Here is a 22860-nt window from a genome sequence, read left to right on the forward strand (position 1 = left end):
CTCAGCTGTTGTGGAGTTGCACACATCTTCGGAGGACAGAACACAACGCGGAGTACCTACTCATTGTCTCCGAACGTTATTATTTTTTTATGTTTAGCTGACCTGTCCCCCTCGTTAAGATTTGCGGAAGGAGAGGGACAGGGCAGACCGGCTACAAATGTGTAGCGTCATAAAAGATGTCGCTATAAAGTCAGTAACAGGTAAGGGTGGTACTGCATGTGCGGAGCCCCCTCCTCGCACTCGGCGGGGGGGGGGGGGGGGGCCAAGGGGGGAGCCGGGCCACGCGGGAGCGGATATAAGGCGGGGCCCGGAGAGGGATCATGGTTGTTCGTGGCTGGGAATCGCTAGTGATCTCCAAGCCTGGGTCTTCGTCTCCAGTCTTCAAGTACATCGGCCAGGCAGCACGTGGCTGTCTGGTCTGATCGTAGTCTTCGACAAAAGCGTGTAGATAGCCGGGGCGGCCACCACCCCAGGTCATTCTGTTACGGTGCGCTGTTAGTGTTAAATAAACGTGTTGCCTCGAGAGAAGGTGTGCGTCTAAATCGAACCCGCTACAAATGTAACCCATCTAACCCTGACTTTCAAGGGAGACTGTGATGGGGCATGTCAAGAAACGACAAACAGTAGGACGGCAAGGAAATAATATATATGTGTAAGGGCACGTAATCGTATATTTTATTAAAGATGCACGGTTGGCTACATAGAGTGCAAAATAAGTTTGAAATACATGCATAAAAGAAACGTGCAATGAAACTGTAATTCTATAATTTCCAGCGAGCAGAATAAGTATCATAAAATTAGTTTGTCTTATGTTCAGGAGTAGATATAACTAGTGCACTGAATCGCAATGACAACACTTTTCCTATCAATCAAACATGCCTTCAAACATAAAGATAGACAAGTCTCTAAATAGTGATGTGTGCTCTAAGGCAGGATCTAAATAACCTGGCAATTTAATGCCATATCGTGTTTTTCAGTGCGCCACATGTATAATATTACAAACACTGACAATTACCCAAATGACCATGCCAAATGTAACATGCACAGAGAGCCTTGTAGCATCGGTTTTCAACTCATTGGTTTTCAACTTAAATGTAGAAAACACCAACAACAAGAACTAACGTGTGTCGGTTAAGACGGTGGGGGATAATTGAGAAATTACATTAGTCAACATTACATGACTACATCAACACGTAAAGATTGATAATCAAAAAGAAATGACAATGTTTAACATGATATACAGATGACAATTCATGGGAATGCGGTTCATTGCCTTGAAACAAGGCATTCCCAAGACTTAATTGCAAGTGTTTACTGATGAGAATGTTTAATTGAATAACAAAAACCAACTCAAAGAGGTAAACTTCGATAAAATATTTTAAACAAAAGGTCACTGCTGGAGTTAGGATAAAAACAAATCTTATCAATGAGGAATATAGCATTTTCTATCTATAGGAAAGTGCTTCATTTCCACAATGTTTGTAAAGTACTGTACTGGAAATACAGCACAGGTTTGCTAGGTGGACACCATTACTCTGAGAGTGGGGAAACATTTCTATTTTTTGGTGAGAATAGCAAGAGAAAGGACAGCAGCCTGAAGGAGAGGTATGCGAGCGTGGCGCATGCCCCTCCGCCACCTAGCGCCTCTCCCAGACGGGACATGCGCAAGAGCGCAGAGGTCACGGACTGGAAGGAGTGGGCCCAGGAGCGGGCGCCATACAGGCCATGCAGAGAGAGGCTGTAGGCGCACAACAGCACAACCAACAGCAGCAGTCGGCTCTTGATTCGCGTCTCACAGCACAGCAGAGGCAGCGCCAGGCACCACCTCGCTCCACGGTGGAGGAGCTGAAGAACCTTCAGGGACTCCACGAATACCAGCAGTGCCAGCACCGCCCGGAGACACTCGTCCAGCGAGGCCAGCTTGCCGAAGGTCACATTGCCATCTGGGAGATCACACATATGAACGTTCATATTTAAACAAATGTAATTGTACGGTAAAACCCCTGCTTGCCAGATTTTTTATTCAGCCGGAGCAGGGCTGTGCAGCCCTGCAGGAACACCGCTCACCGTGGCCGCGAGCCCCCTGCAGCTCCATGGAATGGAGCCGCCTCTTGCTGCCTCTTCCCTTCGTGGTTGTATCTCTCGCTGCCTCTGCCTTCGTTTAGTGTTTATTTTAGTACTAATAATAGGAGCTTAACATCTTAACAGCGATAACACAGCATGTTGTTACGGTACCGAGTCATTTGCCCAGTGCCCTGCCCCCCCTTCACTTTAAGATGTTTTTTTGTTCATGTTTTGGTTTTTTGTTTGTTGCGGTTGCACCCGATTCAAGAGCTGAATGGCTCACAGGGCTATACCTAATAAATGAACTTGAACTTGAACCCCGGCTGGGCCCGATGCTCTCGGCTAGGCCTCGTGCCGGCCCAGGCGAGTCTGGACCTGTTTTGATGGAATCATGAACGTGCCTGGTGTCCAGGTTATATGGCTTATACGCAGGGACCAACAGTCTTCACGTGAATCGTGGAGTTGTCCCAAACATGTTTTGTGGATCTCCATATGTATGCTGCTAGCTGTTGCTGTGATTCGAGATCACAAAAAAAAAATCGTTATCCTGGAGAAATCCAATGAACTATAAAGCTCTTTTTTATAGATGTCCAGTAGGGGTGGGTCAGAAATTTACAACAATCAGACATTTGCAACAACTCAAGGCCAGAAGGATGATAATTAACTTCCTAATCCGGGGTTACCTCAGTCCATACTTCATGGTCGATAAAATAAGAATAACTTTGTGGAAGTCAACAAGCAGCACTTGGTCTCTAGGTTGATTTGCCCCCTAAGTACAGTGCGTGGAATTTAACTCATTGGCTTCGGGCTGAAAATCACTTTTTAGATAATAAATGTGATTGTATATGCGACAATGAGGGATTATCTAATAGTAATAGTCTCGTGAAGTCTAAATATATTTAGATTTCCCCAAAATTTGCAATTTGTTTAAATATATCAATTGGGCTGGATTTCGATTTTTTTTTTGTTAATTGAATATATAACAGTCAATGTATATTTAAATAACACGGATATTTTTATATGAGAATCCTTTTTATTGCTTCTATTCAAGTATGAGAATAGGTTTTCCCCTTTTTTCTGGCAACGGTGTTAGACCGTTGAGACTAGGCTCAAAAGAAAGCTGTCTCTGGTGTGGACCAATCAGTTTTGAAGACAATGCATATATTATCAGACTATGTTTTTTGTTTGCATTCTGACCACAAGTAGTGTGGTTAATGCGGACATGATTCCTTGTGAAAGGATTCAGTTGAATGTTTTAACATCTTAATACCTGTTTTGTTGCCAGAAAAAAGGGGAAAATCTATTCTCATATTTTGGTACTGGCAAAGGTTGTTCCATGATCTATTCAAGTACTTTTGAATAATAAGTAGTTTTACCTTGTAAATGAACTATACAATTCTACCCTGAGGCCCAAGACAACCGTTCAATGTTAAGTTATACAGTATTTAGATAACATCTTCACTGTACATACCTTGAGTGTGTTTGAGAAGAGTCTCTTTGAGAGCCACATATGATTTGTAATAAATTGTGACCAAGGTTATCCTTAGGACAAAGCTGGTAATTTCCACAAAATGGATGGCATTGCTAAAGTAGGCCATTTTTTCTTTCTTAAATTTCAGAATTTCGTCACCCAAGAGAAAAAAGCTCAAGACCGAAATTGAGGTATAAGCAGCCATGGTAACCACAAACCAAATATTTTCACTCATATGTATAGAAAACACTGCGAGATGGCCTTGTGGTGTTGCAACACCTAGAAACGAGACAGACAAAAATTAAATAATGCAATTAAAACGGTAAAAAAAACGTTATTCTAAATATTCAGTTGGAATTTAATTGAGGTCATGAATAGATAAATGTATTAAACCAGGGGTCCTCAAACTATGGCCCGCGGGCCACATGCGGCCCGCCGAGGACATTTATCCGGCCCATGGTCACTAATTGGGCTGCGCTTGTGAGCACTACGTCGACACTATGAAACTCAACATAAAGATAAATATGATTGTTTGGTCGGAGAAGTGAGAAAAGATAAAATATTAAAACTGAAAAATACATTAACAACTCAGCAAAATATTTTTGTGAAGCAGAAGCAGCTAAATATTTCATCACTGCGAGCAAGTTTTCAAGTTGCCAAGTTCAAGTTCAAGTTTATTTATTAGGTATAGCCCTGTGAGCCATTCAGCTCTTGAATCGGGTGCAACCGCAACAAACAAAAAAACAAAAACATGAACAAAAAACATCTTAAAGTGAATATGTGACTAAGTGCAAACAGAAAATCCAAGAAAAGACAGCAAAAATATTGCAGAAAAAACACCGTACACCAACGCTGTGTGCAAAAATCTCAGTGGGATGCAAGTCAAACAACAACAACAACCACAAGACAGCTTAGATTAAGGCCATCAGTCTAACTCTGTACTACAACAAACAAACATGGCTAAACCAATACACTTTTCGAAATCACCAAAATAAAGCCATGAAAGCAATGAAAAAGCAATCATAGGAACTGTGACGGAATTTTCACAATAAATGGCATAAACAACATGTACTACCAAAACCCTGCAGCCATAGCTGGCTGCATGAGTCACTCCACAACAGCAGGAGCATCAATCGGAGTATTGTAATTTTTCAATGCACCTTTAAGATCAGCACACTAAATCAAAACACAGGTCATACTTTGTAGCGATCATCCGGAGCGAAACATTTTATTTTAGATCACTGAATAGCACTGGCAGCTAGGGGTGTACAACTCCTCTAGAGCAGTTTTGAGTGAAGATCTCATAGGTAGTGACTCAAGTTTCAATTTATTGGCAACAGCATTCCAGACCCTGGGGGCATCAATAGCAAAGGCCCTTCCTCCAGTATATGTACGGCAATAGGGAATATTAAGCTGGTAAATGAGTGTAGACCTTAGGTCAAATTTGTTCTTTGAAACAGAGATGAGATCCAGCAGGTAATCTGCAGATTTTTTTGCAAGTACATCATGAATAAATAAGATCTGGTGCACAAGCCGTCGAACATTCAGAGATGTTAAGTTTGACCCAATGTAGAGATCACAGTGGTGAGTCCTATATGGGCAGTTCAATGCAAATCTTAAGGCCGAGTGATACATTGAGTCAAGCTTCTTCAGTACAGTACTTGGGGCTGATTTATACACAATGTCACGGTAATCAAGTAGAGGCAGTATGGTAGCTTTAATCAATTCCAAACAGAACATAGGGGGGAAGCAGTGCTTGTGTCGATATAGAAAACCAATTTTAACTTTTGTCTTTTTCCCAATATAATCAATGTAATCTTCAAAATTCAGTTTTGAATCCAGGATGACCCCAAGATACTTATAGATCTTGACTTGCTCTATTTGATCATTATTTAAGGAATGTAATTGGGGGAAAATAACTTCCTGCTTTAGTCCTGGTGAGAAGCATAGCACCTTGGTTTTGGCAGGATTTAGGACTAGTTTAAGAGCAACTAGCTGATGTTGTAGTTTGTTGAAATCACTCTGGAGCTTAGCAATCACGTCATCCGGAGAGCGGCCAGCAGTAATTAGTACCGTGTCATCTGCAAAAAGATTTACCCTGGAATAATCCAGTTCAGTGCCCAAGTCATTTACATAAAGAGAGAACAAGATGGGGCTGTGAATGGAACCCTGTGGAACCCCTTTTGTTATCTTAACACTGTTTGACCTCTAACCCTCTGTGAATACAGTTTGGGTGCAAGAAAATAGGTCATTTTTTTAACCATTTTACTGTGTTTTCGGAAAAACCGAAGCAACTTATTTTACTAAGCAGGATGTTGTGGTCTACTGTATCAAAAGCTTTGGACAAGTCAAGAAAAAGACAGGCGCAGTACTGCTTATTATCAAGGCTACTGTAAATGTGATTCAGAGAGTCTAATGCAGCAGATGTGGTGCTGTATTTTTTTCGGAACCCAGATTGTTTTAGATGTAATAGATTGTTGGCGGACAGGAAACTGCTAATTTGGTAGGTCAATAATTTTTCAAAAATTTTCATCAACGGGGACAAAATTGAGATAGGTCGGTAGTTATTTGGATCATCTTTAGGGCCCCCTTTGTGAAGTGGACGAACATAGGAATGTTTCCATTCTAGAGGAACTGATGCTTCTTTGATGGACAGGTTGAAAATATGGGCTATAGGTTTGTATATTAGGTGACCAACACTTAGTAGAGCAAAGACGGGAATACTATCTGCTCCGGTAGAGGAGGACCCTTTGAGATAGGACAGTTGTTTCAGAACATTACTTTCGTGGATTGGCTGAAAACTAAATTCGCTTAATGTTTGGATAGGGGTGTAGGAATTTGCATGAGCAGGGGTGACTCCCAATACATTATCAAATAGGGTACCAGCTTCAGAAAAATGAAGGTTAAAATTGTCAACTATTTTTTGGGGATCTGAAAAATATTCCCCATTTCGGTTAAGCTGAACGGGCAGATGATCTGTTTTGGATGCCTTTTCGATACATTTGATTGTTTTCCAGAAAATCCTGGCATTTCCATGAGATTCAAGGAGAGTGGAAGAGAAGTAGTTATTTTTTGTATGCCGTATTTTTTTGACGCATCTATTCCTTAAAATCCTGTATTCTAGCCAGTCATTGACCAAATTACTTTTCTGAGCACATGCCCAAGCATTGTCCCTAGTTTTCATGAGATTTGTAATCAAAGGATCAAACCATGGTGGACGGTTGCCTTTAGTTTTAAATTTAACCAACGGAGCATGTTTGTTAAGAATTTGGAGAAACGTGTACCTGAAGGTCTCCCAAGCCGTAGTCAGGTTTGGAATATCACAGACCTTGTCAATATCCGAGTGAAGCACATCATTAGTAAATGCCTGAGTGCTGAAGTGTCTCATGGAGTGCTTCTCAACCAATTTAGGGGGGGCTTTGGGTCTGGCTGATGATCTCACCCCAAAAATGAAGGAGTGATCACTAAGGTTATTACCTAGAACACCAGTCAGTGCGAAATTGTGAGGGGCATTTGTCAATAGGACGTCAAGCAGAGATGACTGTCCCGGATTTTTTAGGTTGGGTCTTGTGGGGACATTTATTAATTGAAACAGGTTAAATTCATCTGCAAAATTTGTGGCCACGGCCGGCGGGTTTAGCCAATTCCAATTTAGATCACCCACTAAAACTATTTCACCTTTAGGGAGGCCCCCAAGAAGCTCTCTCAGTGCAGATGCAGCTTCAACATCCTTCCCACTAGGTGGTCTATAGCAGCACACTACCAATATGTGTTGATTATTAGGGAGAGTTATTCTGAGAGCCAGACCTTCAAAGCAACATTTTTTAAACAAGGAGTGAGCTGGTGAACATGCAATAGTATTACGAACATAGATGGCAATTCCACCTCCTTTAGATCCTCGGTCAAGCCGAAAAAGGTTGTAGTTGTCAATCGTAATCTGCAAGTCATTGACGGCAGGAGTGAGAAATGTTTCTGTTAGGCAAAATATGTCCGGGTCAAGATTTGCTACTTCTAGTTTTAGTTGACTTAATTTAATCAAAAGCCCTCTGATGTTGACATGTAGAACACCAACACCTTTTCTGCCAGAAAAATCTACAGAATTATATGAGTTCTTTACATTTGGTCCAGGATGAAGCTCAATACCACCCAGAAATAAGAAAAATAGAATTAATAGTTTGCACAGGTATTTTCTGAAGAGCGACGAACCTTGGACGAATAGCAGCAGCTCGCAGATGGTGTTATTTTTAAGAGCAGAATGAAGTTTGGAAGGAGTGCTGGTGAAGTAATGGGACAAAGATAGGGTTTAAAAGGATATAATGATGGAGTGTAGAAGTGTCTATAAGTTGTTTCATTAGCAGGTGTAGTTGCAAATTTAGCAATAAGTATTGACGCGAAGTAACGCGGGTAGCCGTTTGTAGAGTTGAGTGTGGCACTAGATATGGCCGGCAGGGACAGTAGTAAGATACACAGCAGGTGAATTGACATATTTAAAACACTAAATTTAAACACACACACAGCTCACTCACACGCAGCTCACCCTCACCCACTCTCACGCACAGCCCACACCCATGCAGCACAACGCACACGCGGCCGCACATGCCAAGCTAATAGCGTGCACTGGCAGATCATTCGTGGAGGGAGAATTTGTTAAAGAATGCCTTCTTTCTGTTGCCAAAGAGATGTGTCCAGAGAAGGCCGATTTATTTAGTATAGTGAGTCTTTCAGGATCTACAATTACACGGAGGATTGAAGAAATGGGAGACAATTTGCATCAGCATTTGCAAAACTTTCCTATTTTTCCTTGGCACTCGACGAAAGCAATGATGTTCGTGATTCTGCACAACTTCTAATTTTTATTCGTGGGACGAATGACTATTTCGTAGTCACAGAGGAGCTTGCTGCACTGCAAAGCATCAAAGGAACAACTACAGGAGAGGATATCTATGAAAAGGTTTGCCAAACTGTGAATGGTTTGGAGCTGAACTGGGCTAAACTAGCCAGTGTGACAACTGATGGTGCTCCTAGCATGGTGGGGTCTAATAAAGGAGTAATTGCTCGCATTAACCAAGAGATGGACAAACATAACCATTCTCATCCAATAGCCATACACTGCCTCATCCACCAACAAGTGCTGAGTAGTAAATCACTGAAGTGGGACTCTGTTATGAAAATTGTGGTATCTTGTGTTAACTTCATTAGAGCTCATGCACTAAACCACAGACAATTTCAGGAATTTCTGTCTGAGCTAAATGTTGACTATGAAGATGTTCTGTACCACACAGAAGTCCGTTGGCTGAGTGGAGGGAGAGTTTTTAAACGTTTCTATGACTTACTTCCACAGATTACAGCTTTTCTGCTTTCAAAAAACAAAGAAGTACCAGAGTTCAATGATGCAGAATGGAAATGGCACCTTGCCTTTCTGACAGATGTAACAGAGCTACTCAACAGTTTCAATGTGCAACTTCAAGGAAAGGGGAAGCTCATCTGTGATATGCAATCACATGTCAAAGCATTTGAAGTAAAATTAGGCCTCCTCATCAAACAAGTGAAGGAGGAAAACTTCTGCCATCTCCCCACAACTCAAAATCTGTTAGCGGAAAAACCATTGGTTGCATTCCCAAACAAAACATGTGTGGATTCACTGGAAAATTGCAAAAGGAGTTCAAATTTAGATTTAAAGAGCTTCATCTCCATGAACAGGACATACAGCTTTTCCATAACCCATTTTCTATTGACATTGAAAATGTGGATACAATTTACCAAATGGAACTGGCTGAACTGCAGAATTGTAACTCTCTGAAAGACGCATTCAAGTCAAGCAGCCTTCATAATTTCTATGCATATCTCCCCTCTGAGACATATCCTTATCTCAGGAACCATGCACTCAAAATGGCAACCATCTTTGGCAGCACTTATGTCTGTGAACAGACTTTTTCCAGAATGAAACATTTGAAATCTCCAACCAGATCTAGACTAACTGATGCACACTTGCATCACTTATTACGACTAGCAGTAACAAATATGGAACCGGACATTGACCATCTCATTAGCCAAAAGCAGGCCCATAGTTTCCATTGAAATACTGGCAAGTTTGCTGATTTAACTTTACTTGTTCTTCATTTTAAATATTGTATTTGTTCCCGTTTTGTTTCTTCACTTCAAAATAAGATAAATGCAGTGTGCATAGGAATTTGTTCATAGTTTTTTTTAACTATAGTCCGGCCCTCCAATGGTCTGAGGGACAGTGAACTGGCCCCCTGTTTAAAAAGTTTGAGGACCCCTGTATTAAACTGTTGATAGAAAGCACAATAGGTTTATTTGAAGCACAGCTAGTGTGTGCATGCATACCCGGACAAATGCATTCACCAGCTGCGCTTCAAAAACACCTGCCACACTTTAAAAATATGTAATTTTGCATTGCAGTGCCTCGCAAATTTGAGGAAGAATTAGCAACACAATTCCAAAAATCCCCCGAAAATGTGCAGGTTGTAGGAGTTTTTAGCCACCTAATATTTTTTTATCTGGAAAAATTCTCAGATTCCTAGATTTTTCTCCCCTGCAGATTACGGGAGTTGCCACGAACCGTGGGTATACCGTACATTTTAGGACTTGCGGAGTTTTGGCCTTTGTAATAATTGTTAAGTTCTTTGGCACAGATATGAAAACCAGCTTTCTGTCAAACCTGGACCAGAGCATTTCTAACTGCCATTTTCACACCACTCCTACTCAGGATGTTGCAAATCTCGCAGAGTGATGATTTAGGCGTGTGCACTCCACCAGGTTTTAGCTTATGTGAATCTAAGGGATGCCCATGCCACATCTAGAAACGAAGATGCAAACATGACTACATTGCATTGCAATGAGCAGTGCTATAGCAACGACGGTACAGTGTTGGGTGGCTGCCTCGAGTGGGACACCGTTCCGCAGGGGGCACCGCTCAAAAGTGTAGCAGAGTTGTAAATGAATAAAGCAGCGGCTGCTGGCAGCTACTTCAGGTGTTGTTGTGGTAGTACTGGTGCCGCATTAGCGTGGGGCGGTGATGGCACCGAACGGCAGTTCTGTAAAACAACGGGTCCTCAGATTCGGCTAACCGTGACATCATGAATATAAGTATGGCCATGACAATAGGCACGAATAAATGAATGTGAGCATGACAGTGGTCATGAGTAAATGGACATGGGCATGAAAATGGGTATAATCCAATCGGGGCCGATAAATTATGTCCAATCAGAAGGAGGGAGAGGGTATTGAAGCAGGCAGACTTTGAGGTATTTTCTGCTGGCGATGAGGGAGGCTACACAGCTTGACCAAATAAGGAGTTAGTGCTGATACGACCCACGTGCGTGATGCCTGATCGGTGCTCCACAACTGGGTATATTACCACTGCTTGGGGGTGAATGGTGCACACAACGTGAATTCGGATGCCGCATTTTATTTTAGGGTAAAAAAAATCCACTAAAACATACTGAAGTTGTTTGTGTGTATTAATTGCTAAGGCATAGCTATCGCAATAATGAGCACTATTCAACTATCATTAGTGGTTTAATACAGGAACGTAATTTGAAGTCTCCCTGTTCTGGGCCGGCGAATACGGGATGATTCATTGCTTGTGCAGCAAAGTGCCTGCTCGCAATTGTGTGTTCCTGAGCGCGTTTGACTGTACAACGGCCTTATTTGATTACTACATATACAGGGAGTTCTATATTATTGCATAAACATGCCAAGCTGTGAATGGACTTGCAGATGTTACAATTCCATGATTAATTGTGGGAGGCTGTTGAGTAGTAGTGCATGCCATTGTATAGTATTTGTGCTGCGTGCAAGCGTGCATGTGCGTGCTATTGCACTTAGTGGGGTAATTACGCGTTCGATTGAAAACTCCCCCACTGTAGGATCGCAACCTTATCGTGGTGGTCAGGTTTGCATGTTCCAATGACCCTCAGAACTATGTCACATGGAGTCTTGTACTCCTGGTAGGGTCTCCCTTGACAAATAGGTCTGGGGGGAGGTTTCAAACCAATAACAGTCAAAAAAATTGCCCCTTATGAATGGTTAAAAAATAAAATAAAAACAGAACCTCGCCCAGACACCACCCCTAGGCCTGGAGCCAGGCCTGGGGGTGGTGTTCGCCGGCAAGCACCTGATGACCCACGTAATCCGGTTGGGCCCAGCCTAAAATGGCTATGTAGCGCCGTTTTGTAGGCCCACCAGCCGCAGGACCAAGGGTGAGGGGTGGGTGCGATGCCAGTATGGCAGGGAGAGGAATGGTCTCAGATGGATTGGACTTTGGCAATGGACACTCCCTATTGGGACGTGGAATGTCACGTCACTGGGGGGTGTGGGGGGGGGTGCTGGAGCTGGTGGAGGAGGTGGAAAGGTACCGACTAGATATAATCGGTCTCACCACCACACACAGCATTGGCAGTGGAACCAAATTTTTCAATTGGGGGTAGTCTATTCCGAGTAACCCCTGGTGAGAGTCCCCGGGCAGGTGTGGGGATACTCACAAGCTCCTGGCTGGGTACTGTTCTGTTGAAGTTTGTCCCAGTGGATGAGAGGGTCGCCTAAATGAGACTTCTGGTCTCAGAAAGGAAAACTCTGACTGTTGTCTGTGCTTATGCACTAAACAGCTGTTCAGAGTATTTGGCCTTCTTGGAGATCCTGGGTGCAATGCTCAATAGAGTGCCGCCTACCGACTCCATAGTCTTACTAAGTGACTTCAATGCTCACGTGGGAAGTGTTGTATATAGGTCTTTTTCCAAAAAATAAGATTAAGAATAATTCTGGCAATTTTTTTTTTTAATAATCAACCGCGGGGTCGCTTGGAGCACAAACAAAATGTAACCCCCACCCACACCCCACAACAGCTGCCTTTCAGAAACACGGAGCCGGAGATAGAGGTAATAAAAAAACCCTTGGTACAAAGGAAGGAGAGGGGGAAGCTCTCTAATGAGATTCTGGGGAGATCTCATCAAACTTCAAAGGCCAGCTTGTCCAGGGCGGTGAAAACCAAACAGGCAAGTTTTTAGGTTATGTTAGTTAACGGAAAAATCCAAAAACTTAGTGACAAGAATAAGTGAACATCATAGACCCACACACTCACTCCAATGAAGAACCAGGCTACAATCTACATCAGTGGATTATTATTTCTCAATTATTAATTCAATACTAATGTTATTTTTTTAATCTTTATCTATGCGACCTGACCAAAGCATCAAAGAATGAATTCTGGCAGTCAGGCATGTTCTTAAGCCAAAATGTAATTCTCCAACCTCGGGATATCAAATAATAATAATAACTCGAGAACAGACAGCACAAACCCTGGATACAGACGGGGGAACGAAGGTTAATAAAACCCTAGGAATATACGTGGTAATAACCATGATAAATGACAAACCAAATAATAATTATGAAGAATTAGACCAAGGGTCATCCAGAAGAATAAAAAGGCGAAGTAGGTCAACCACGTGCAACCAAGATAAAATGTCTTCCATAGAGAAATCCTCCCAGCCGCCTTTGTCTCCCAGCAGCACGTGATAGCAAGATTTGCACACAGGTAAAAGAGCATCCCCTTCCATTGATGACAGGAAGGCTTTGATTAAACTTATATTACCCCAAAAAAAATTAACAAACGCACACACACGTACCCAAAACAACAGGAAAATGCCACCGGACAGGAATCAGGCCAGGGTGAGACTTAACAGATGGCTTAATAAACAAACACACACACACACACGCACAACTCCCCCCCCCCCCCCCCCCCCCCCACAGCAAAGCTACATCAAAGGAATTCCGGTCCATTGTGAGAAGGCGAGCTGAGGTGGGCGAATTTTCATTTAAGCACGAACACAGTTCAAGCTTTTCAGTCTTGCAAAGGAACTAGAGGGGCATGGCCTCGAGATCAACCATAAGTGTCGCCTCGCAGAGAGAAGGGACGATGTGTTGTTAAGAGCTGAGTTCGGCATGGGCCGACAGAGTATCGCTGAAAGTCTATTCTACATTTGTCCTGATGTTTTGAGTCGCTTGCAAAGTCAAGGATTGCGATAAGTTGTATGGTACTAAGCATTCACAGTCGTTTAAGAGGTGTGCGAATACAATTACAAGTTTTGAGAGGATGCTAGCGGACGAGCAGCTGCAGCTGGAGTTGAACTGACGAGCAACGACGAGCAATCAACCGGGAGAAAGGGCGGAAAGCGCCAAGCATCGACCAAGCGAGCATCGCACAAGACCAGCAGCAGCGCCAGCCGCGCCATCGAGCAAGGGTGCCTGCCACCAGCGAACGAGCGCATCGTTCATCGCCAGAGAGCCCGGAGCCGGAGAGAGTGCGCAGCAGCGCCAGCCGCGCCATCGAGCAAGGGTGTCAGCTGCCAGCGGACGAGCGACAAGAGCATCTTCAAGGACAAGCATCGTGCCGACGCAGCTCATCCAGCAGCGGAGAGAGCCGGCAGCTAACAGCAGACACGCCCCGAGCGAGAGGGGGAGCAACGAAGCCGTTAGTATAATACGCCCACCCTCACACACTCAGCGCTCCGCAGGGAACAAACTAAAATTTGGTACAAGGAATGCCCAACCTCGGCGTCTGCTTTACGCAAAGAATTGATCAAAGAAGACACACGAACACAACACACATATCGGGACGAATAAAATTGTTCCAAAAAGTTATCTTTGTGTTTCAAGAAGGGTTGCCATTCCAAGGTGGTGCGTTAAATATCAACTGATCGTGAAAAGCATTTGCTGCCCGTCGAGTTATATGAATACGATTGTTAGAAGCATTTTAGTCATTCGTTTTCGTTAATTGCATAATCTTGGCAATGATTTAATTGACGTATACTTTTGCCTTCGGGATATAATAATATTTTTATTGCCTTTCGTATGAATATCGTCGCATGCCTGTTTAAGGACTTTTCCCTATCGCCGTATATGCTCGCGTTACTCGGTGGAATTAAACAATTGTTCGGTTGCCCAGTTTAACAATGTAATCATTGATGGTTAAATGTACGGATCAATGAGGGGAACTTCCCCAGTGGTGCTGTGCTGATAATTCCAAGCATAAGAGTTCGCATATTAGAGTGTTATGTTTTGTTTAGAAATTCAAATTGCTTAACACAGTGTCCTGAGTGGTTCCTTCGTGAGTTCATGCATAATAATCTTATTTATAAGAACTGTATCCTGCGTTGAGATTTGAATTTTGAGACCGAACATAAACACACTAAGACATAATCAGTAAATGGTAAAGCGAGAATAATTGTATTATTCCGATTGATAATACAACCCTAGACAACGAAGCCGAGCTTAATTTAGCATAATTACATTACACTTGGATAACTTCATACAACTCATTGTATTATCCTGATTGATAATACGACCCTAGACAACGAAGCTAAGCCTAATTATAATAACCGAATACATTAGTATAATCGCATACATTCGCATAACTTAATACGATAACATCCATAATTAGCATAATAAATGCGCATAATTATATAAAATAGCAACATTTACGCTAATTATGCATTTCCCCAATCTTCTTTTCAGTTTTTTTTTAATTAATTTTTCAAGACCCGACATATATTCAACAAGCGATGGAGATACCTGGAAAGGCGTGATTGGGAGGAATGGCCCCCCTGATCTCAAGCCAAATGGTGAGATGTTATTGGAATTCTGCACTAGTCACAGAATGTCAATAACAAACACCGTGTTCAAGCACAAGGATGTTCACAAGTGTACTTGGTACCAGAGCACCTTGGGCCGGAGGTCAATGATTGACATTATAGTTGTATCATCGCACATAAGGTTGTATGTTCTGGACACTCGGGTGAAGAGAGGGGCCAAGCTGTCAACTGATCACCACCTGGTAGTAAGTTGGATCCGACGCTTGGGGCACTGACCATATAGATCTGGAAGGCCCAAACGAATAGTGCAGGTTTTCTGAAAACATCTGGCGGAAGACCCAGTGCAGAAATATTTCAACTTCCACCTCCTGGAAAACTTCTCCTACACTTCAGGGGAGGTCATGGACATTGAGACCGAGTGGAAGATGTTTAGGACCTCGATTGTTAATGCAGCTGCGAAAAGCTGTGGTCTGAAGGCAGTTGCTTCCTGTCATGGCAGCAACCCAAGACCCACTCGTGGACACTAGTAGTGAGGGAAGCTGTCAAGTTAAAGGAGGATTTCCGAGCAATGCTTGGAAAAAGTTATCCCGAGTCTATGGAGAGGTACCGGCTTGCCAAGAGGGCGGCAGTGGTAGCAGTCGCTGAAGTGAAAGCCTGGGCATGGGAGGAGTTTTGAGAGGCAATGGACAGGGACTACTGGGCAGAATCAAAAATGTTCTGGCAAACTATTCGATGCCTTAGGAGGGGTCGACGGGATGTGGCCCAGGCTGTTCTCTGTAAGGATGGCTTAACATTGAACTCAACGAAGGAGATAGTAGAAAGGTGGAAGCAACACATTGATGAGCTCCTCAACCCGGTGGACATGCCCCCTCTCAGGATCGAGAGGAGCCAGTTGAGGTGGTTCAGGCACCTGGTATGGATGCTCCGTGGTTGACTTCCCCTGGAACTCTACGAGGCATGTCCAACTGGACGAAGACGCCGGGGCCGGCTCAGGACACGCTGGTGGGACTATGTCGCTCAGCTGACCTGGGAACACCTGATAATTCCCCAGGAAGAGCTAGAGTCTGTCATCAGGGAAAGGGAGGTTTGGACCGCCCTACTTAACATGATGCCGCCGCAACCTTCACTAGAACAGGCGAATGAGAAAAGAACGAATGGGGTTCAGTTTGTTGCCCTTTTAGTAGTGGCATACACCATTGCCTACTGTGTCAGGTGGATGCAACAAAAAGGGGGAGTTTCATTCCTGTAAAGCGGAACTAAACGTTCCCCTTCCCTTGCTTGCATTAACTGAGTTGTGACAGGTCCCAAAGTGTCTAGCTACAGCTCTGCATATATATTATACAGTACTCTCAATTAATGCCACACACTCACCAGATGGAGAGAAACCCAGAAGCAGATTAATATGGCAAAGCAGATTTGTGTTTGCGTTGAACACCGTTAGCTCTGTGGTGAGTGCCGCCGTGCGGGAGTCTAGCCAGGAGTTTTCCTTCAGGTACGCAAGAGTGTCGGTGGCGTTTGCTGCATCATTTATCAAGTCCACCAAGTAACCGTCACTCCCGAGTGAATCTGCAAAGAAACACCAAGCATTATCGCCACAGAGGAGAGCAATTTGAAAGCCCATTCTCCAGGTCGAGAATCTCATTGTATATCAATGCTTTGGAGCGTTTTACTGTGGGCATAAACGCAATCCCAAGTCCCCTTATATTTCACAAACATTCAAAAACTATTGTGCTCTATACACTTTGTTTTCACTCAGTAGACCATTTATAACGCACAATATTAGAAATCCATGTTTTTTTTACGATTAGCATAACTTGCTTTCAAATAAAATCATATGAATTAGTTTAACACATAGACTTTCGTGACCAATATCTATAATAAAGGTTATTTGGGTTAGATCGCTAAAATATAAATACGTCGTTAAGACCGAAACAACAGGACTTCACAATTATGGTTATCGTCTGATGCAGCTGGTTGTCATTACCAGCGAAACAAACTCGAATTGTAAATGTGGTATTACTCTCCAACACACTGGTGTGCTGAAGTAGTAACTAATTGGCATGTGTTGTTTACGTCACAAACCTTACTAATTGGCTTTGTCAGGTGGTGGCGAGTCTAATGACACATTATACTTACGTGATCTAATCCCAAAAAACCTTTATTATAATAAATACCTTTGAAAATAAACTGTAGCAACAAAATCTTACCGAAGTTAATTAGGGTGCTCTCTCCTTCTAGATTCTGGTAAATCCAGTATTTGTCTTTCTCATCATCTATTATGTTTGATTTTACCCAGGCCTTCGTATAGTTACTAGTATCCCTTTCTGGTGGAAAGTATTCGACATCTTCCAACATTTTCACATAATTCATCTCACTTGGTGCTGTCATTAATATAGACACAACATGAATTTATACTTCATCAAACCAAAAATATGCAGCAGTTAAGGTAAATAAAGTCGAGAATAACATTGAACATGCATTTGAAAGAGCATGTCCTTGAGTGTTGCTGTAAGCTTTTCTCCTTAGAAACTTGGTAGATATATTGTAAAATGCAATACAACTCAAATTAAAATGTATTCTTAACACTTGATTTTTTTTCGATTCAGCAAATAAACTCTATTAACTGGATATGTATAGTTTGTGAAACAATATTGTTTAACCATTTTATTTCTACCACTATGTAAAGTAATATTGCGTATCATAGTACGTGTTTTTTTTATGAAAACGAATGTAAAACAACAACATTTATCCTGGAATAGTAAAATGTGAAAGTCTTTACCTTTTGTGTATCTCTTCTGTCTCAACTGAACCAGCCCAATTAAAACAATTTCAAAGGACTTTGTCTTGTTGAGATAATTGTTTTCGGCAACTGTGCTGGAATGGGTTTGAATCATGTATGGTAAGATTGAGTTAGACACCCAGTCCCAATAGTCTAGGATATCAGCAACCTGGAGGGAGAAAATTTAATCTGAGAATATTTAGTCCCACTAAAATGGAACATGATTTAAATAATTAACTTTGGCAAAAGGGGCTTTTCTCTAAGTGGATAGTTATTTTTGCACTTTTAACTAAAATATTGCATTGAACAATCTGTGGGTATTCGAACAAAGTAGATGAAAAGTAACAGTAAAAACACCAGCGAAACTGCATAACCTTGAGTTCATATAGTATAGTACTATATAGTATAGTTCATATAGTACTTCTGGAAATATAATAAGAATGCTTAATATAATTTAATATCGCTTTGGTTTGACGTCTGTGACAGAATGTGACCATGCATGTGTGAGTGTTTTGTGATCTCCAAGTGAATGGTGTTTTAGAAGTGTCAATGATTATTATCGATGTAAATTAAACCCAACTATTTTATTTATCAGGTAAAGCCCACTGAGCTATTAGCTCTTTTTCAGAAGATACCTGGCCACAAATGATAGCTCAACGAAGTGGATTATCGTGTGGAAATTTATATCAGCCAAATAATCTAAACGCTTGTTTCTAATCATCACATCACATCTCTGAAGCGAATCAGGCTCAGGCCTAGGTCGTGCATGATGTGCGACCATTGCAAAGCAACAGGGTTGTCATAGCTCTATGGGTTTTTGGTGGGCAGCAGAGGGAAGTGTGAGAACATAGTTTTACTGTACTTCCATGCCACCGTGTCTATGCTCCCTGATTTCACCAACCTGCACTAAACACAGTGGTGATTTAAGATCAATAACAACCATGACCTGAATGTATGTAGAACTTCTTTCGCACCATACGTAGCCAGCCGTGCCAATCGGAGATGTGGGAGGACAACAAACTAAACAGAAAATGCAATTCTAAAAAAATGAGTTTTCAATCTTTTATCAATCCAAAGCCTTCATCCATCATAACATTTATAAAGGAGCTGCACATTTTAGAGCTCGCATTTATAATCTTCATTATGTAGATTTAACTTCTTTCGCACCGTACGTAGCCAATCGTTAAGCAATAGAATGTATGGACGTTGTATTTAATGCGCTGTATACTGTACGTATATTTTGACCTCTGAAATAATGTTAACTTCTGTATAAAGTGAAGTAAAATGTGTTATAAATTGTCAACAGATGTAAATATTGTTGTTTCATTGACAACTGAAAACAAGTATCGACTGTATATGCTGCACGCTTAAATAGCGTAAAATGGATTTCACTTACGGTTTCAAATTTTCTCGTAATGAATGTTTTCTCTGTATTCGTTTTAAAATGAATGGCCGAACCATTCACATGTGTGTATGCTACAAAAAACAGCGGCACCAGGTAGAGGACACTAAAAAGTATCTTTAGGCGTAGTAACCTTTGTAAAGTCCGTCCGAAAATGAGGCAATTTGCCTTTGCAAAAGATGGCTCTATTGGAAGAAATACAATGATATGCATTAACAATTAAACCGACTATTTTTACCATTTTGTTATGGACAAAAATATATTACATTTTTCCTCCACAGATGATTGTTTTAATTTACCTAACCTAAAAATAAAATTACAGGAAGAGTTTCGATTTAAAGCTTTCGTGACTGCAGGGATTCATCTTCTTGGTTCTTTCGGTAAAGTCACGTAGAAGGGAAGTAATAAAATAATAAAAATAAAACATAATAAAACAATTCTCACGACGTTTCGGCCACAACGCAAGCAGCCGTCCTCAGGTGAAAACCAGGTCCGTCGAGGCGACAGAGTCTGAATGAAACAGCACACGAGCTTGGAGCATATATATAAGCTGGGCGCATTGACAAAGGAATTTGCATATCAAAATGAATTTAGCATATTTATGGGAAATGCAGGAATGTGATTAGTCCTGCATATGCATGTGCATCATGCAGGATTAACAGCATCAAAGGGAGCTGCAGTTACTGCTGCTGCTGAAATTACTGCTGCTGCTAAAGTTTCTGCTGCTGCTGCAGTTGCTGCTGCTGCTGCACTTGCTGCTGCTGCTGCACTTGCTGCTGCTGCTGCTGCAGTTGCTGCCTTATCCATTTTAATATAACACTATGTATTATTCTACCCACCCTAATGTGTATCACACTGCTATATGTTTACTATACAATTACGACACCATACATTACTCTGCACACTGCACCATGCCAGTGAGTGGAACGCGGTCTGAAAGTCACCGTAAACGTGAACACAATCAGTTAAGGTCCGAAATGGTTTATTACGTCCTTCCAATGATTGCTAAGCCAGAATCCATCTTCTCGGTTGAAATTGTCTCTGTGTTTGTATATGTGGATCGCCTCATGAACGAATCTCTCATGATAGCCAGATGGCTTGCAGAGAACCTCTGTCTTGGAGAAGTCAATGGCATGTGAGCCCACTGAATTGTAACAGTGATCTGCCACGGCTGAGGTGTTTGTCCTACCGTGTTTCAGGTCTGCCTTATGAACACATTTCCAGTGAACTCAAACACGTACGCCAAGCTCTTAAGGCTAATGGTTACTCCGACTACACAATCCGCAAAGCCATCACTCCAACCATCAAGAAGGATCCTGTTCAGGAGCCTTTCAAGACCATCACCTTACCCTACATTGCTGGGGTCACAAAAAAGATCTCCAAAATCCTGATTAAACACAAGATCCAGGTCCGATTCAACACAGTACATAAAATCCGTGATCTGGTCCCGTCTGTAAAAGATGTGGTTCCAGACATACAGTACCCTGGCGTCTACAAACTAAGTTGCCTCTGTGGTAGCAGTTACATTGGAGAAACCAAACGACATGTCTCGGACCGCATCCGTGAACATAAGGCAGACCTGAAACACGGTAGGACAAACACCTCAGCCGTGGCAGATCACTGTTACAATTCAGTGGGCTCACATGACATTGACTTCTCCAAGACAGAGGTTCTCTGCAAGCCATCTGGCTATCATGAGAGATTCGTTCATGAGGCGATCCACATATACAAACACAGAGACAATTTCAACCGAGAAGATGGATTCTGGCTTAGCAATCATTGGAAGGACGTAATAAACCATTTCGGACCTTAACTGATTGTGTTCACGTTTACGGTGACTTTCAGACCGCGTTTCACTCACTGGCATGGTGCAGTGTGCAGAGTAATGTATGGTGTCGTAATTGTATAGTAAACATATAGCAGTGTGATACACATTAGGGTGGGTAGAATAATACATAGTGTTATATTAAAATGGATAAGGCAGAAACTGCAGCAGCAGCAGCAAGTGCAGCAGCAGCAGCAAGTGCAGCAGCAGCAACTGCAGCAGCAGCAGAAACTTTAGCAGCAGCAGTAATTTCAGCAGCAGCAGTAACTGCAGCTCCCTTTGATGCTGTTAATCCTGCATAATGCACATGCATATGCAGGACTAATCACATTCCTGCATTTCCCATAAATATGCTAAATTCCTTTTGATATGCAAATTCCTTTGTCAATGCGCCCAGCTTATATATATGCTCCAAGCTCGTGTGCTGTTTCATTCAGACTCTGTCGCCTCGACGGACCTGGTTTTCACCTGAGGACGGCTGCTTGCGTTGTGGCCGAAACGTCGTGAGAATTGTTTTATTATGTTTTATTTTTATTTTATTACTTCCCTTCTACGTGACTTTACCGAAAGAACCAAGAAGATTACAGGAAGAGCATTAAGCAGTCCCACTCATTAAACCTCTTTCCGATCCTCTCTTTAAACGTACCTCTTCTCTATTGCCCATTCTCTTCCCTCGTCCCCCCCCCGCCCCCTCCCACATGATCCCTAAGTACCCCTCTATGGCAGCCACTTATTCATCACGCCTTGCACGCCCCTGCCATCTAAATCATTCTGTTCAGTCACCGTTGTTTTTACTATGTTAAATGACTTGAGTGAAGGCACTCTTATAAATATAAAATAAACATGTGTTCGAAGGTAATTCTGCATTTATTACAACATTCATAATTTCATGTTACTTTTTTGTACGATATTAATATTGGAAGTTCCACAAGAAGGCGAAATTCTGCATAACATCGAAAAATTAACCTACCTTTCAGTTGGCTTGAGTGCAGAGCACTGTGAACCTCTACGTACGATTGTATTATCTCTCGGTTGTGAAAATGCTTTGCCTTTTTCCACAGTAAATACTTCCCAAATGCAGAGACAATGTTCTGAAAAAATAATTGTTCCAGTATTTAAAAATACAACTATAAATCAGGTAATATTCTGATAACATCAACGTAAAACATCTATTTCAGACCTTTATCAATCCATCGCTAAAGGCCCCCGCCATGTCAGTAATTGAGGATGACAATATTTAAATTGTCATTAAGAAATGTATACACACTTGATGATTTACAAGTGAATGATTGAATTGGCACATACACAAGCAGAAATGAATGTGAATTATGACTGGGAATACTCAATGTCATATTGCCATACCTATCCTCTGACACTGTAACATATTTTCCACCGTGAAGCCTAGCCTTGACTTTCTAGTATTGGCTAGTCCATTTTATAACAGGAATAATGCAATGATGTCATGAGACATGGCACAATTTCCACTCCCAGCCCCTGATGTAGGATTAGCTTCTATTCGTAGAGCAGATGGGCACCTGCCTATTGCTCCCAGAATATTGTGCTTAAAACGTGCTCGTGAATGATGTAAAAAGGGTTTATGGAGTTACTGCTGCAAGCCACCCACTTTTATTCACGACATCAGATTTGATGAATGCTGAGCTCAAAATAAGAAATTTTCTACTTTTGAATGCAAATAAAAGTGTGTGC

At 42.0% G+C, this 22860-nt stretch overlaps 1 protein-coding gene across 10 annotated transcripts in view; it reads right to left on the bottom strand.

The window, feature by feature from the left end:
* Positions 1-697: 697 nt before the first annotated feature.
* Positions 698-22860, bottom strand: part of LOC133349890 (polycystin-1-like protein 2) — an 85588-nt gene continuing 63425 nt past the window's right edge. For 9 of the 10 annotated variants that reach the window (XR_009755996.1, XR_009755995.1, XM_061563727.1 and 6 more), the window contains 7 exons: positions 22124-22244; positions 19323-19513; positions 17927-18095; positions 17355-17528; positions 16519-16713; positions 3536-3814; positions 698-1943 (listed from right to left, as the gene is read on the bottom strand). Coding sequence is in view for 7 of the 10 variants with exons in the window: in XM_061563727.1 (XP_061419711.1) it covers positions 1531-1943; positions 3536-3814; positions 16519-16713; positions 17355-17528; positions 17927-18095; positions 19323-19513; positions 22124-22244 (1542 nt within the window). In the remaining 3 variants the exon portion in view is untranslated. The remainder of the gene's footprint in view (positions 1944-3535; positions 3815-16518; positions 16714-17354; positions 17529-17926; positions 18096-19322; positions 19514-22123; positions 22245-22860) is intronic. The other variant, XR_009755994.1, reaches the window with a different exon arrangement.

Source organism: Lethenteron reissneri, chromosome 32 (assembly GCF_015708825.2).
Source record: "Lethenteron reissneri isolate LAM-NWPU_2019-01 chromosome 32, ASM1570882v1, whole genome shotgun sequence".
Classification (NCBI taxonomy): Eukaryota; Metazoa; Chordata; class Hyperoartia; order Petromyzontiformes; family Petromyzontidae; genus Lethenteron; species Lethenteron reissneri.